The 13,787-nt window shown below is 39.3% G+C and overlaps 2 protein-coding genes across 4 annotated transcripts; one reads left to right on the top strand and one right to left on the bottom strand.

Annotated features, from left to right (window-relative positions):
• Window positions 1-1,883: 1,883 nt before the first annotated feature.
• On the top strand, window positions 1,884-11,145 carry rdm1 (RAD52 motif containing 1). Of its 3 annotated transcripts, XM_023348425.1 has the most exons (8): window positions 2,121-2,219; window positions 2,735-2,914; window positions 2,992-3,120; window positions 3,200-3,362; window positions 3,865-3,963; window positions 4,031-4,107; window positions 4,981-5,143; window positions 10,648-11,145. In XM_023348425.1, exons 1-7 carry the CDS (start codon window positions 2,121-2,123, stop codon window positions 5,053-5,055), a joined length of 822 nt encoding a protein of 273 aa, XP_023204193.1. In that variant the 3' UTR covers window positions 5,056-5,143; window positions 10,648-11,145. The 3 variants fall into 3 exon arrangements, with proteins under 3 accessions (XP_005816570.1, XP_023204194.1, XP_023204193.1); XM_005816513.2 differs by lacking the exon at window positions 10,648-11,145 and having other exon boundaries at window positions 1,884-2,219; window positions 4,981-5,976; XM_023348426.1 differs by lacking the exons at window positions 4,031-4,107; window positions 4,981-5,143 and having other exon boundaries at window positions 1,884-2,219.
• Window positions 6,054-10,653, bottom strand: LOC102223091 (phospholipid transfer protein-like). Its single transcript, XM_023348427.1, has 9 exons — window positions 9,700-10,653; window positions 9,575-9,626; window positions 8,337-9,435; window positions 8,218-8,250; window positions 7,948-8,106; window positions 7,801-7,868; window positions 7,678-7,717; window positions 7,531-7,582; window positions 6,054-6,420 (listed from the first exon to the last, which is right to left on the bottom strand). The coding sequence occupies exons 3-9, from the start codon at window positions 8,535-8,537 to the stop codon at window positions 6,221-6,223; spliced, it is 753 nt and encodes a 250-aa protein (XP_023204195.1). The 5' UTR covers window positions 8,538-9,435; window positions 9,575-9,626; window positions 9,700-10,653; the 3' UTR covers window positions 6,054-6,220.
• Window positions 11,146-13,787: the final 2,642 nt, after the last annotated feature.

Genomic DNA, 13,787 nt, shown 5'->3' on the forward strand with positions numbered 1-13,787 from the left:
TGCTGCTTGTTTCTGTATTGCTGACGTGTTTGGTGAGTTTGCAGCAGTGAAACGCAGAAAGGCTGGAAACGTTGAACTAAATCATCTCTGCGTAAATGTTTCCTCTCAGGCTCTGCGGACACGGCTGTCCACAGATAGTTAGGCCACAAACATGCAGGTTTTCAATCTGCATGTCTGTGAATCAGAGTAAAACTGCGGTTCAACCCTCAGACGCTTCGGTTTAGGTTTACAGAGAAGACGAGTCAACAAACAACAGGAAGTGGAGTCCCGGCGCACATTTAGACAGAACAGAGAGAAGGCAGGAAGCTGCAGTTGTAGAGAAATAGACGAGGAAAGTCCTCCTCATGGCTAGTTTCCACTTCAGCTGCAACAGGAAGACGGAGGTGAAGTTTGGATCAGATGATGCAGAATGTTTCTGGATAAATCTGAGTTTAGCAGCCATCAGCATCATGATTCTGCAGCTTGTTGTTTCCTAGAGAGAACAATCTGAACATCCTCCAGGTTATGTTTTAATGATTTACTCCAAACTCTGCCACCTACTGGGCAATCTGAGTAAGTCAACATCATAAGTACAGGAAAGTTTTTGTGCCCAATTTAATAAAGAATTTGTTGTTTCCAGTTCAAATTGCAGTAAATAAATATAGTCCTGTACCTCAGCATGCATGATGTGATTCATGGTGATTTAATGGCCAGTTGCTCCATTTTGCAGATATTGCAGGTGGAGCTGAAGCTGCTGAGAAGAGGATTATTAACCTATGAGTACTCATAGACTAAAAGAAATGTTTAAGTTAAAAACGAACCAAGTATTTTGTCAAAGAGGTTACATGAATGATCAGGAGTTCCTAAAAAACTTGAAAGCTGAATGGTTAGAATAGCAGTTTGTAAAGATTAAAAATAATAAATATCTTTATTGTTGAGCTCATTCATCTATTTATTCAATAATTTTGAAGCATAAAGGGGGTTTGAATGGAAAATGTTGCTGATTTTGTAGATGTATAGTTTTCAACTAAAATGCAATTATTTGCTTTTAATTAATTACAGACCCAGCAATTAACTTGATTAAGTGTTTAAATATGTGTGTGCATATCTATCTATCTATCTATCTATCTATCTATCTATCTATCTATCTATCTATCTATCTATCTATCTATCTATCTATCTATCTATCTATCTATCTATCTATCTATCTATCTATCTATCTATCTATCTATCTATCTATCTATCTATCTATCTAAACAATTTAACAACTGTGTGCAGGCCAATAAATTTGTAGGGCTTTTACTATGAAATAATTATTTTGTCTGTATATAATTTTTGGTTTAAAATGCGATTATTTGCTTTTATATATATATATATATATATAATATATAATATATATATAGATATATATATATATATATATATATATATATATATATATATATATATATATATACACTGCTCAAAAAAATAAAGGGAACACTTAAACAGGTGTTTAACACTTAAAGTGTTCCCTTTATTTTTTTTGAGCAGTATATAATATAATATAATATAATATAATATAATATAATATAATATAATATAATATGTAATATATATATTATATATAATATATCCATATAATATATATATTATGTATATATGTATATATAATATATATATTATATATAATATATCCATATAATATATATATTATGTATATATGTATATATAATATATATATTATATATATTCTGTATATATAATATACATATAATATATGTATATATATATTATAGAGCGTGTGTGTACGTGCCATGAAGTTACTTATGCAGTACTGCTGCGTCACAGTCTAATCTAAAGTCTGATTGGTTATCTGTGACGACGAGACCCCGCCCATCCGATACAACTCAGAAACCCGCCATTTTAAACTAAACTGGGAAGAAGATACTCGGGCAGAAGAAGTTAAACTTTCTTTTATTTTTCTTCCATTTGAATGTGTGAGCAGTTAAGCCTAATGCCGAAGTGTTTGGTAGTTACTCTCAAACAGAACTCTGCTTCGAATGGCGGTTTGGAGAATCCAGATTTCAGTTGAAACCGAAACGAATTAAAAACGGTTGGGGTTTTAACGGAGTTTGGTGGGTATTTTTTTTCTTCCTGGGATGGAGGTGGACATCCTGGAGTTCAAGGTTCCTACGGACAACAACAAAACCGTGTTCGTTTGGGACATCCCTCCGGTTCTGACCCAGGATCAGGTTTATGTAAGTCCGAACTAAAAGCTAAGATCAGAAACGGGATGAAGTTACAACAGAACTCAGAATGAGGATACAGCTGTTATCGTTTAGAAATCAGTAGATGTTTTTAGGTCAAAGTAAAGTTCACTTCTAAATTGTTTATTTATTTATTTTTTCTCTTAGTTGTTTTTTTTTCCTATGGACAATATTAAATTTTTTTCTAAGCTCTAGTTTCCATTTTATTTTCTTTACATATTTTAGTTTATTTTTAGTTTGAATGTTTTCTTCATAAATACGTAATCAGGATTACATATTTCTTTTGTTTACAAGTTTTTTCTTACTTTTAAATGGCTTCCACATATTTTATTTGTTCAATGTTGTAACGGTTCTGTTTATTTTATTGAAATATTTTCCATCTTCAGTGTTTATGTCCCAGGCATCTAGAAGATGTTTTCTGGAAGCAGCTTCCTGTAGGCGGAGCTCTGTGTTAGAGCAGCCAATCAGATCCAGTACTGACACTGATCTGCTGTTTGTGGTTTCAGGAGCAGCTCCATCATGTCTTCTCCTCTTTTGGACCGCTCTACCTGTTGAAGCTGTGTGCCAACGCTCCGCTCCACCCACCTGGTTTCTACGCCATCATCAAGTTCTACTCTGCTGCTCATGCTGCCAACGCCCAGAGACTCACAGATGGACGCCCTCTGCTTCACAACTCCACCCTCAAGGTGACCCCTTCCACCTCTGGATTATGCAGTGACTTGTTTGTTACTTCTGATTGTCTCACCTGTGTTTGCTCCTACAGGTGAAGCTGAGTTCCAAGCAGACTCCCCACTTCCTGTCTGGCAGGAACTCTCCTCTGAGCCACGCCCGCTGCCTGGAACTGGCCAATCACTACCTGGGCTTCAATGGCTGGACCTCTGACATCATCACAGTGAGAAACGCACACCTCACCTGCTAGTCCAGGTGAGTAAGAGCAAGCAGGTCACTTCCGGTCTGTGTGTCCTCAACAGCTGAAGGAGCTCACCAATGAAAAAGAAGGTGAGGATGAAGAAGAGGATGTGGGTGGAGCCAGACAGAGGATAAGGTTCGGCTGTATGATGAAGCTTAGCTTCCCTCGTTACGGCGTGACGACCAGAGGAGCCGCAGTGGTGGAGGAGACCTTCAACTGTACAGGTGAGAAAACGGCATGTTGGATTACCTGCCTGAACCCAGATCATAGGAGCTGAGATAGAAGAAGTTCAACCATATCCCCTACTCCAACATCAATCTAACCATACAGCTAGACAGAGATGTAAGAGAGGTGGCAAAACCAAAGGAGATGGATTAGCATTCCTTGTTGGCATGTCATCACAAAAGTAATTATTTCTCGAAGGGTAGGACTTTTTATGAAATTTGTACAAATCAGTTTGTATTTAAGTGCAATTCTATAAATAAAAATGTTAATTGACAGTTGTGGAGTGAAATCTGTGTCTTGATGTTTGTTTATAATCTAAGAACATTTTTAAAATGGAATATTAAAATAAATATGGAATGCGGTAAATGGTAATCCAAATGATGTCATGGTGGATCATGTTGGCCCAGGGCCCCAACCAGGCTGGCGCCGCCCCTGGCTCTGATGTCTGAGCAGAACTTTGAGTCAGTGGCTGCTGTCCCTGTCGTCTCTCTGTGTGTCCAGGTCCAGACGTCCTCCTGCAGAGACGCTGCAAGCTGCAGCGGTCGGTCAGAGAGAAGGCCCTGGTCCAGGCCTTCTCCTCCGTGCTGCTCATACTTCTAGGTAGACTAAGTTCGTTTTACAGTACTACAGAGGTGTGTGTGAGCTGATCCCAGATCTGCTGCTGCAGGAAATGGTAAGGTGATGGTGGAGCTGAAGCAGACCTCAGATCAGTTTGAAGCTGATGAGACTGAAGACGTCCTGGAGGTAAGCTCACCTGTCCTCCCCTGCACTGCAAAAACACCAAATCTTACCAAGTATTTTTGTTTAGCTCATATTGTAAAAATCTTAGTACACTTTAAATAAGACAAAATTAAATAACTAACTTCTTAGCAAGATATAGGAGCTTGTTTTAAGTAAATATTTGCTCAATATTGACGAAAACGTCTAGTTCAACTGGCAGATTATTTCACTAATATAAAGAGAACAATGTTTAGTTATAATTGAAATATTCAGCCAATGGAAATGGTACTCTTATATCAGTTTTAAGGAATTATTAACTTAAAACAAGCTTCTACTGTATATCTTGCTAAAAAGTTACTTGTAAGTTAGTTCTGTCTTATTTCAAGTGTTTTGATATAAATTTAAAAAATATCTGGGTGTTTTATTATATCTGTTGTGTTTTTAGATTTAGGACATTATGAGGATTAATTATTGTTTCGACTATAACACTGCAAAAACACAAAATCCTACCAAGTATTTTTGGTCTAGTTTGTAGTGCAGATAGGTTGGTACACTTGGAGTCAGAAAAACAAATACTTTTTAGCAAGATTCAGGAGCTTGTCTCGAGTACATAATTCCTTAATATGTATAGAAAAAAGTAATTTTAGAAGTAAAATAATCTGCCTGTGGAACGAGTTCTTTTTTATTAATATTAAGGAATAATTGATTTAAAACGAGCCCTTATATCTTGCTAAAAAGTCAATTGTATGTTTGTTTTGTTTGTTTGTTTTCAAATGTACCAAGATATTTGCGCCAGAAACCAGACAGAAATATTTTGGTAAAACTTGGTGTTTTTGTTTTTTCAGTGCGATTCCAGGTGTGTGTTTCTCCTCTGCATGCTGACTGTGTGTGTTTCAGGTGAATGAGTTTTCCCTGTCAGAGGCTGATGATGAGGAGGCTGATGATGAAGACTGGGATCTGACCGTGTCTTAGACTCTCTCAGGATTACAGTTTGGACTGATCTGAGGTCAGCTGCAGGCTAACCAGCCTCCTGCCTTCCTGATTGGCTGGTCCTGCTCAGGTGTGTCAGACAGAAAACAGACTCTGAGATGCTGAATGTTTTTATTTCTGAACAAAGCTGTGGTTCTGCACAGGAAGGTTCTGGTCTGAGCCGTTTATCTCCCAGGACCTCTCCACCAATCTGCCAATCTCTGCCTCCCAGCAGGAGTAGAGCTCAGGTTTCCTCCCACCACTACGTAGCCCTGCATGCAGGAAGCAACAGGCAGGAAGTGGTTAGAACGGTGATAGATACATGGAATCTGGTTAACCATTAATAACAGGCAGGAACTAGTGGAGAGATGAGTAAAGGTTGGACATTTTCAGAAACATTTATAGTTTCAGATCAGTGTGCAACATGTGGTTGCATACTGATCTCAAACTATCGGATTCAGATCACTGTTTTTAATTTTAGGGAAACTGAAAATTTTTAATTTTTTGTTGTTAAAATAAAGGTTTCAGAAATGACAAACCTTGTTTTATTGAATCAGTAATCAGTTCACCATGATATAATCCAGGACTGACCAACTAATTTAAAGGAGTTTTTTATGTGGAAGATGGTCTGTAGAGTTTAAAATACTTTGTTTATGAGAGAATAGTACACTGTAAAAACTAACCCAAAGTAATTTTGGGTTAGTTTCTAATGCAAATATCTTACAACACTTGGGATAACACTAAAGCCAGCAGTGAGACAGTTTTAGGTAAAATATTGTTGAACAAAACAAATTTACAGGAAAAGTTCATAATTCACACAGAAACACAAAAACAGAATCCTAAATAACCAATTTAGAGTTTATCAATAAAAAATGACTTAAAGCTACACTGCAAAAACATAAATTCTTACCAAGTAGCTTGATCTAGTTTCTAATGCAAATGCAAATATCTTAGTACACTTAGAAAACGACTAAACTAACTTACAAGTAACTTTCCAGCAAGATGTAGGAGCTTGTTTTGAATATTGATGAAAAAGTTTATTCCACTGGCAGAATATATCACTTACAAGACATTTTTTCCATGTTTTAAGTAAAATAATGAGCAAGTGGAACCAAACGATGTTTGATCATAAATTAGCTCTTTAAAAATTTGTTGTTCTGACTCAGAATTATTTAATATTTTTACAGAAAAATATCAGTAAATCTGAACTCTCTCTGTTTTTGATGCCATTAATCCACATTTCACAGATTGATGTCAAATAAAAAACGAATAGCCTCCCAGAAAGACTCACATCTTCATACTGGACGTTTCCCGGGATGAAGTTAATTTCTGGAGGAATAGGAATCTCAACTCCGTCACCAAACAAACCTGCAGAAACACAATTCATGTTCATGTCACCTTCTGTCATTAACAGACGGGTACCAACTATTTTGACCACGTGTTTGATGTTGGTGATCAGTTCTGATCGATCTCAACTGCAAAACCACAAAATCTTACCAAGTATGTTTGGTCTGGTTTTTTTTTTCCAATTATCTCAGTACACTTGATAGAAGACAGAACTAACTTAGGAGCCCTAACTTAGTTTTTCAGCAAGATATAGGAGCTTGTTCTAAGTTATTAATTCATTAATCTGGATGAAAAAGTATGAGTTCCATTGGCAGATTATTTCTCTTATGGGAAAAAATGTCTTGTAAGTCAAATAATCTGCCAATGGAACTGGAATTCTTTCTTAAAATAGTAAGGAGTTATTTACTTAAAACAAGATGAAAAGATGTCTGTCAATTAGTTTTGTCTTGTGTACTAATATATTTGCACTAAACAGTAAACCAAAAATACTTGGTAAGTGTTTTTACATTGTGCTTCATCAGTCTGACTGTTTATTTTGGTCTACGTCTCAATAACAGCATCCTAATGTAGGTACCACTGTATGTTTTATGCAACATGCTGACGACTGCCCTCAACTTGGTCAAAGTATCCAGCTAACGGCTCTTTGGGAACAGTTGGAGCTAAAATCCTGTTTCCTGTCTGTCAAAGTGTTTTCTTTGGGATTTCTCAGAGTCTTTGTGACAATCTTTTAGTGACAAACGACCTAAAAGTCTAAGTCAGGGTTGGTAGAGAACGAGGAATGTGTTCCTTTCTCAATTTCACGACTTTACTACGACTGTGGCAGAATCAGTCGTAGGTCAATGTTAAGTGACTTAAAATCCATGAACCAAACTGAAAATGAATGGAAATCAATGAAATTACAAAGAAATACCCTGGAAGACCTTTAGAAAGTCTGGAGAAATGTTGACCCTGGCTAGTATAAAGGGTTCCAGGAACGATCTGCCCTGTCCGGTGTGTCTGACTGTCACTTTGAATGAAGCCGTAGCGTAGCCACTTCCTGGAAGATTAAAGCCTGTCTTTCTAAGTCTGAAAACTGTGTCGACCTCCTGAGACTCTCTACTCTGTCAGTTCTTTTCCTCTCCATCATCTCACCTGACAGGAACTCTTTGGCTTTCTTGTTCACCATCTTGTTCAGAGGAACTACCTGCTCAGCAGCAACACAAACACAGACACAAAAAATCAGTACTCAGCAATTACTGCACAGAGGTCTGGGCATGGTAGCTGACGAAATGTTCTTACCAGAACGTCTCTAACTTTATTGCTGGTTACAATTTGACAGCTGAAAAAGAAAAGAAAAAAACAGTTTTAAAAGGAATTAAAGACTCCATCTGAAAGACCTGAGGAGTTTTCATGTTTCCATACTTGATGTCTTTAGAAGGCAAAGTGAGACGATTCCCCTCAATAGTAACCCTCACGCTGCCGGGGCAAACCTGCAGCAGAAATGGAGATGAATGAGAAGAAAACCCCATTGGTCCACCTGAACCTCCTCTGTGGGTCTGTTTGCGTTACCGCGGACATGGAGAAGACGGGCGTTTCAGTTTCAGGAGCAATGGCCTTAACTATGACTCTCATGTTGAAGATGAAACTGTCACGCTGGGTGATGCTGATGGTTGGTACTTCAGTGAGCTCCACCTGAGCTTTAAGAGGTTTGTCCAGGTTCCACTGTTGCTGTGGAAATACTGTGTCATTATTCAGTTTTGACTTCAGAAGCTCAGCAATGATTCCCCTGTTTCAGAACATCACTGGAGTATTTTTTTGTATAACTCTTATTCCACTTACTCTTAAAATGACCTTCAGGGCCTTCGAGTTTATCTGTCGTAAAAGAAAGAGGATTGAGTGTTGTTAGAGTTTTCTTTACTGAGGATTGGACATGTCAGCATAACAATGTCTTTACCTACCTCACCAAAGTCTTTCATTAGGGCTCCTGCTTCATAGAGGCATTTGGCAGCAGAGTTGAAGAAAAATTCAGAGACGCCCACATAAGCCATCATGGTGTTCTCCTTGAAAACCGGCTCCATGACTTCTTCCACCACAGGAGGGGGCTGTGGCTGCCTGTATGCCTGGCCCTGGTGGACATAACACACTGAATCTGTAATCATGAAACTAACAGGAATAGCATGTCAGCTTGCATCAGCTATGAATGGTTATCCAGAGTCTGTGGACACGAGACCACCCACGATATGCCTTTTGGAGATACCACCCCACTCTCTGGAACCCCAACAGCTGTGGTTCCATTCAGGACAACCAGAAGAGACTGATTTGAAGTCAGACGTTGATTGGTTCATTGGCTGTGAGGGTGGGTACATCATAGGTTGCGTCATTTTGACCTGTGGCCTGAAGCCTCACAGAGCTTTTTTCTTGTTCATTTGGACTTGACTTGCACACCTGCATGTGCATGATCAAATGTCTCAGGGTTTTGATGTTTTTCTGGAGGATGAATCCACACTGGAGACTGGGATTACAAGCACTACTTCAGGCAAAGTTTTGAAATCAGGGAACAGTGAGGAGAAGTCAGCAAGACGAGGGGTTCACCGAGGCCCCGAGTGCTGCGTGATTGGTTTAGTTAAAGGTAAAAGTGAAGCGAAGCTTCCTGACTGATGAGAGTGTGCAGAAGGAGCTGGACAAGACACAAAAACATGAGACACAAAAAAGTCTTCCACTATATTAAAACTCATTATCAGGTAATCTGTGTTCATATTGTTCATTCCTTAATTATACACGTCTGACTGAATCTTAAATATGAGACAAAATTTACACGTTTTTGCATTTCAAGCAGGTTGTAAGTTTAAAATCTTAACCCAAATCTAAAAAGCAACAAAGCAAGTCTTTCCTCACTTTAAAAGTCATGTCCAGGCTTGTAGCTGTCACTTGGATGTCTCTGGTTAGGGTATAGTCAAAGTTGATGCCCAGGTCTAGGGGAAGTGGTGCAACCATTGGAATCCTCTTCAGCTTCCAGTTCACAAAAATCGGAGCAAGTCTCTTGAAAACAGGGCAGAACTGTAGTCAGAGAGAGTAGAGAGTTCTGTTAGCCTAAACACTGGCTGCTTCAAAGATAATTAAAGTCTGTGATATCTGGTCACTAAGCAGTCATTCATCAACAGTCAGGTTCAGACAGAAGAGGAAGAAGGAAAACAACCGCATTGGAGAGGAAGAAGGCCGCAAGTCTTCGAGCTTTCTCCTCAAGATTCCTGGAAACAAAATACAGTTTTCAGAACCTTCACAGACCCAGAATCTACTTCAGATAGTCTGGATCTCAGTTACCCTAGCAGAGTTGTTACAGAAAATCCAATTTGGTCGGCTGAAGTCTGGCAGACCCTCATGTCAGCTGCCAGCCCTCCATTTTGATTTCTGACCAGACCAACCTCCATGTTGGCAGCTGCGCCTCTAAGGATGAATTCTGGGGCCGTCCTTAATTGACTGCAGAACCAGAAATGGACCACTTACGTCATGATGATCAGAAATACAATCAAAACTTTCTAAAATCAGATGGGGTTTTCTTTGGCTGCCGTCGCTTAAAGTTAAGAACTGCTGGACACGGATGAACTTTGACACTGAGGATTTAGAGTAAACCTGCAGAGTAAACTCTGAGGAATTAAAACTCTTCCTTTCTAAAGTCATCATTAGTTCTGCTGATTTACTGATGTTACTGAATTCCCCAGCAGTTTGGACACAGAGTCTGATGTTCCACTGAAATAGGAGTAAACAGGATTGAGTACTTACAAGAGACAAAGATTAAAGGTGGTGTCAAAGTGCAAGGTAAAGCCGAAGTTCTGAATCACGAACTGGAAGCCATAGTTCTCCACGAACGAAAGATGAGCTTGATCGACGTTGACCCCAGTTAAACTCACACTGAACAGAAGAGAAGAAAAGAAACTTGCATTTGATAGTTGATTGTTTAGCATGCGAAATAATATTTATCTACCAAACCTATAAGTTAGCTAGGAGCCAGTTCACAAGTACAGCTTTACAAATGGCACCACTTAAGTTAGTGGAATGCAATCAGACTTTGTCAGTGGGTGTCTGGTAAAGATAGTCTCTTACTTGACTTTACAGTTCAAAATCTGGAAACCTTCAAACACTTTTCCTTCCACTTGCTCCTGAAACATGGCAACAGCTTCGTCTCTCACTGTGGAAATACAAACGGCTTCATGACATCACAGGAACTCAACAACCAGAAATTATAGCTCCGTTCCCATGTTTCAACTCTAGGTCAACAGGAACCGTACATATGTTCAGGGCGTGGTTGGTGATCCGGACTTTAAGGGCGGTGGGATCAACGAGTCCAAAGGAGGAAAACGTGAAGCTGAGGAAGAGGAACGAACCTGTAAAGGAAGTCATCCTGTTGATACCTGGAACGTTAGAAGAAGAGAAATTATTTCTAGAGAATCAGCATCTTCTTCTTTGCATCTGGAAGCATTTTAAGACTCTGGTCAACATTGTTACCGGTTTGAGTCTGGTTGATGGTGAGTGTGATGCCACAAGGTTAATTTTGCTGATTTACTCGTGTGTTTGAAGAGGAAAATAAGAACTTCTACAGCGCTCCGATGTAAAGATGCAAAACAAAAATGTATTCCACAGTTTTTGCGTTATCTTTTACAAGAGAAATGAAATCCTAAATAAACTCCACATGTAAGTGTCAATAAAATAGTTTATTTCTTGAAAAAATGTATGTTTATTTCTAAAAGATAGAATAATGTATTTTAAGTTGTTTGGTTCACGTTTTAAGATTTGTGTTAAATGATTGTATTTTATTTCGTGTCAAATAATTTTTTGTCAAATGTTATCGCAAGATTTGTGTGCAATGTGTGAGGCTGTGAGACTTAAATAACCATAGAAGAAGCAGAAGCCCGTGCCAGAGCTATGTGTAGCAGCCTCATGTCCTGTCGTCAAGGTATTTTGTAGTTATGTTTGTAATGTTTTGTGAATTTATTGGTTATGGTGTTTTATGGTGTTTTAACTGCTTAATATTTTGGTTTAGAGTGAACAATGACTAATCATTCGGTTAAAGACCTCCGAAGTGGCAGGCGGCCAGGAGGTAACCTTTTTGTCAAAGCACGTGTCACCTGTCTGTTTGTAAATGTATCTATGTCTAAAGCTTTGTGTTTTATTTCTGTAGTTTTCACGGCAAAAAATAAAGAGCCCGTCTTAAGGAAGCCGTGCTAGAGTTGTCACTTTGGAGCTACACCACAAACCAAACTACGGTTGAAAAACTGTTGATCTTACTTGCAGCGCCTTCCCTTCTCTCTGCTATCTTACCTTCGTTCCAGCGAGGCACACCTCATTTGCATACATTGCAAAATGGCCAATTAAGCTATAAAACATGCAAACTTAAAATAAAACACTTATTCACAATAAAACATTATGAAATTTCCCTTTGTCTATGATGTTACTCATGAAACCTGAATATTCAGTGTATAATTAAGAGGTCTTCTCCGATTTTTGCTTTTGGAGAAAACCTTTCAACCTGTTTCAAAGATGATGCCTGAACCAACAGCTTGGCTCATTCCATCTCTGCTTTCATTCATGTGGAAGATGCAGACAACGATGCACAAGAACCATGTTCAGAAGAGCTTTTATGACTTCGTTTCGACGAAGATGTATTAGATATGCTGTCGAATGGATTAATCTCATCGTTACATTTTTCAGCCTCTGCTGTGCACTTAGCCTTTTCATCAAACCAAGCCAAAGCTGTCTCAGCAAAAGCTTTGAAAGAATCAGCCTTAGGTTCAAACCAGTTTTGTTGATCTAATTTTAAATCCTCTTCTGACATTTGTTGGAGCAGCTCCTTTACATTTGTGTTCAAACCACAAAACTCTCCAAACAGTCTATTAAAATCTTTCATTAACTGGCTTGCTTCAGTTAAGCTGATATCATCTTCAGTTTCTATCAGCCGTCACACCTGAGTCACTGTGCCTGTTAACTTTGCCAACTTGGCGCTTTGTAAACCAATTGCACGCTGCAACTTTTCTTCCGTAGCTTTAGGTGTGACTTTTACTGCTCTAATTTCCATTTTAGCCATGGTATGTTCTTTTTCAACGTTCATGACATGAATTTTCCAAATAGCAAACTCCTTCGTTCATTCGAAAAGCATGCGGATTGTATAGAATCCGCACGGTATGTTGAAAAACCGTGTGGTTCTGTCGATCTTACTTGCAGCGCCTTCCCTTCTCTCTCATCCACAATGACTCAGCATTTTTCCACTACTCACGTTTCTCCCAACTTGGGTTTTTTCTTTGTTGCATTTGAAATCCGTTCACAGATGATAGCAGGTTTTTTCACAGAGCAGGTTTTTCAACGTAATGTGATGCCACAAGGTTAATTTTGCTGATTTACTCGTGTGTTTGAAGAGGAAAATAAGAACTTCCACAGAACAACAAAACAAACTACGGTTGAAAAACCCTGTGGCTCTGTCGATCTTACCTGCAGCGCCTTCCCTTCTCTCTGCTATCTAACTTTCATTCCAGGCGGCAATTTATACACAACTCATTTGCATGTTTTTTAAGTTATAAAACATGCAAACTTAAAATAAAACACTTATTCACAATAAAACATTATGAAAATTAGCTACATGCAATATAATAATGTTACCTAAATCCCAACAAATGCACTTATTAAATTACTAATTAAACAAATAAGTTTTAACAGTAACTGAATATTTATACATTAACTTGGCCTCCACAGTGAGTTCAAGAGCTGTTGTTCTCGAACCAAACCGTCTGGTTTCTGGCCAGTCTGAAGTTTCTGGAATCAATCAGGACTGAAGTGGACGACCGCAGCCGCTGATCTGATCCTCCACAAACCCACAGCTTTAGTTTTATACTCCTGATTCAGCATTTCATCGCAGGAATGATCGTGAGGATGCATGATGGTTGATTCTTTGATTCTTTACTTCCCCTGATTGGGTCAAATGTTTCTCCAACCATGAGGCAGCGTGGGAAAACATGCTGCAGGTTTTCCCACGATTCCCACATCACTGCTTCAGAAGGGAGGCCCAGACTTCCCTCTCCCCGGCCACTTCTTCTAGCTCTTCCGGGGGAATCCCGAGGCGTTCCCAGGCCAGCCGAGAGACATAGTCCCTCCAGCGTGTCCTGGGTCTTCCCCGGGGCCTCCTCCCGGTGGGACGTGCCCGGAACACCTCACCAGGGAGGCGTCCAGGAGGCATCCTGATCAGATGCCCGAGCCACCTTAACTGGCTCCTCTCGATGTGAAGGAGCAGCGACTCTACTCTGAGTCCCTCCCGGATGACTGAGCTTCTCACCCTATCTCTAAGGGAGAGCCCAGCCACCCTACGGAGAAAACCCATTTCGGCCGCTTGTATCCGCGATCTCGTTCTTTCTGTCATGACCCAA

The sequence above is a fragment of the Xiphophorus maculatus genome, chromosome 16 (assembly GCF_002775205.1).
Source record: "Xiphophorus maculatus strain JP 163 A chromosome 16, X_maculatus-5.0-male, whole genome shotgun sequence".
Lineage (NCBI taxonomy): Eukaryota > Metazoa > Chordata > Actinopteri > Cyprinodontiformes > Poeciliidae > Xiphophorus > Xiphophorus maculatus.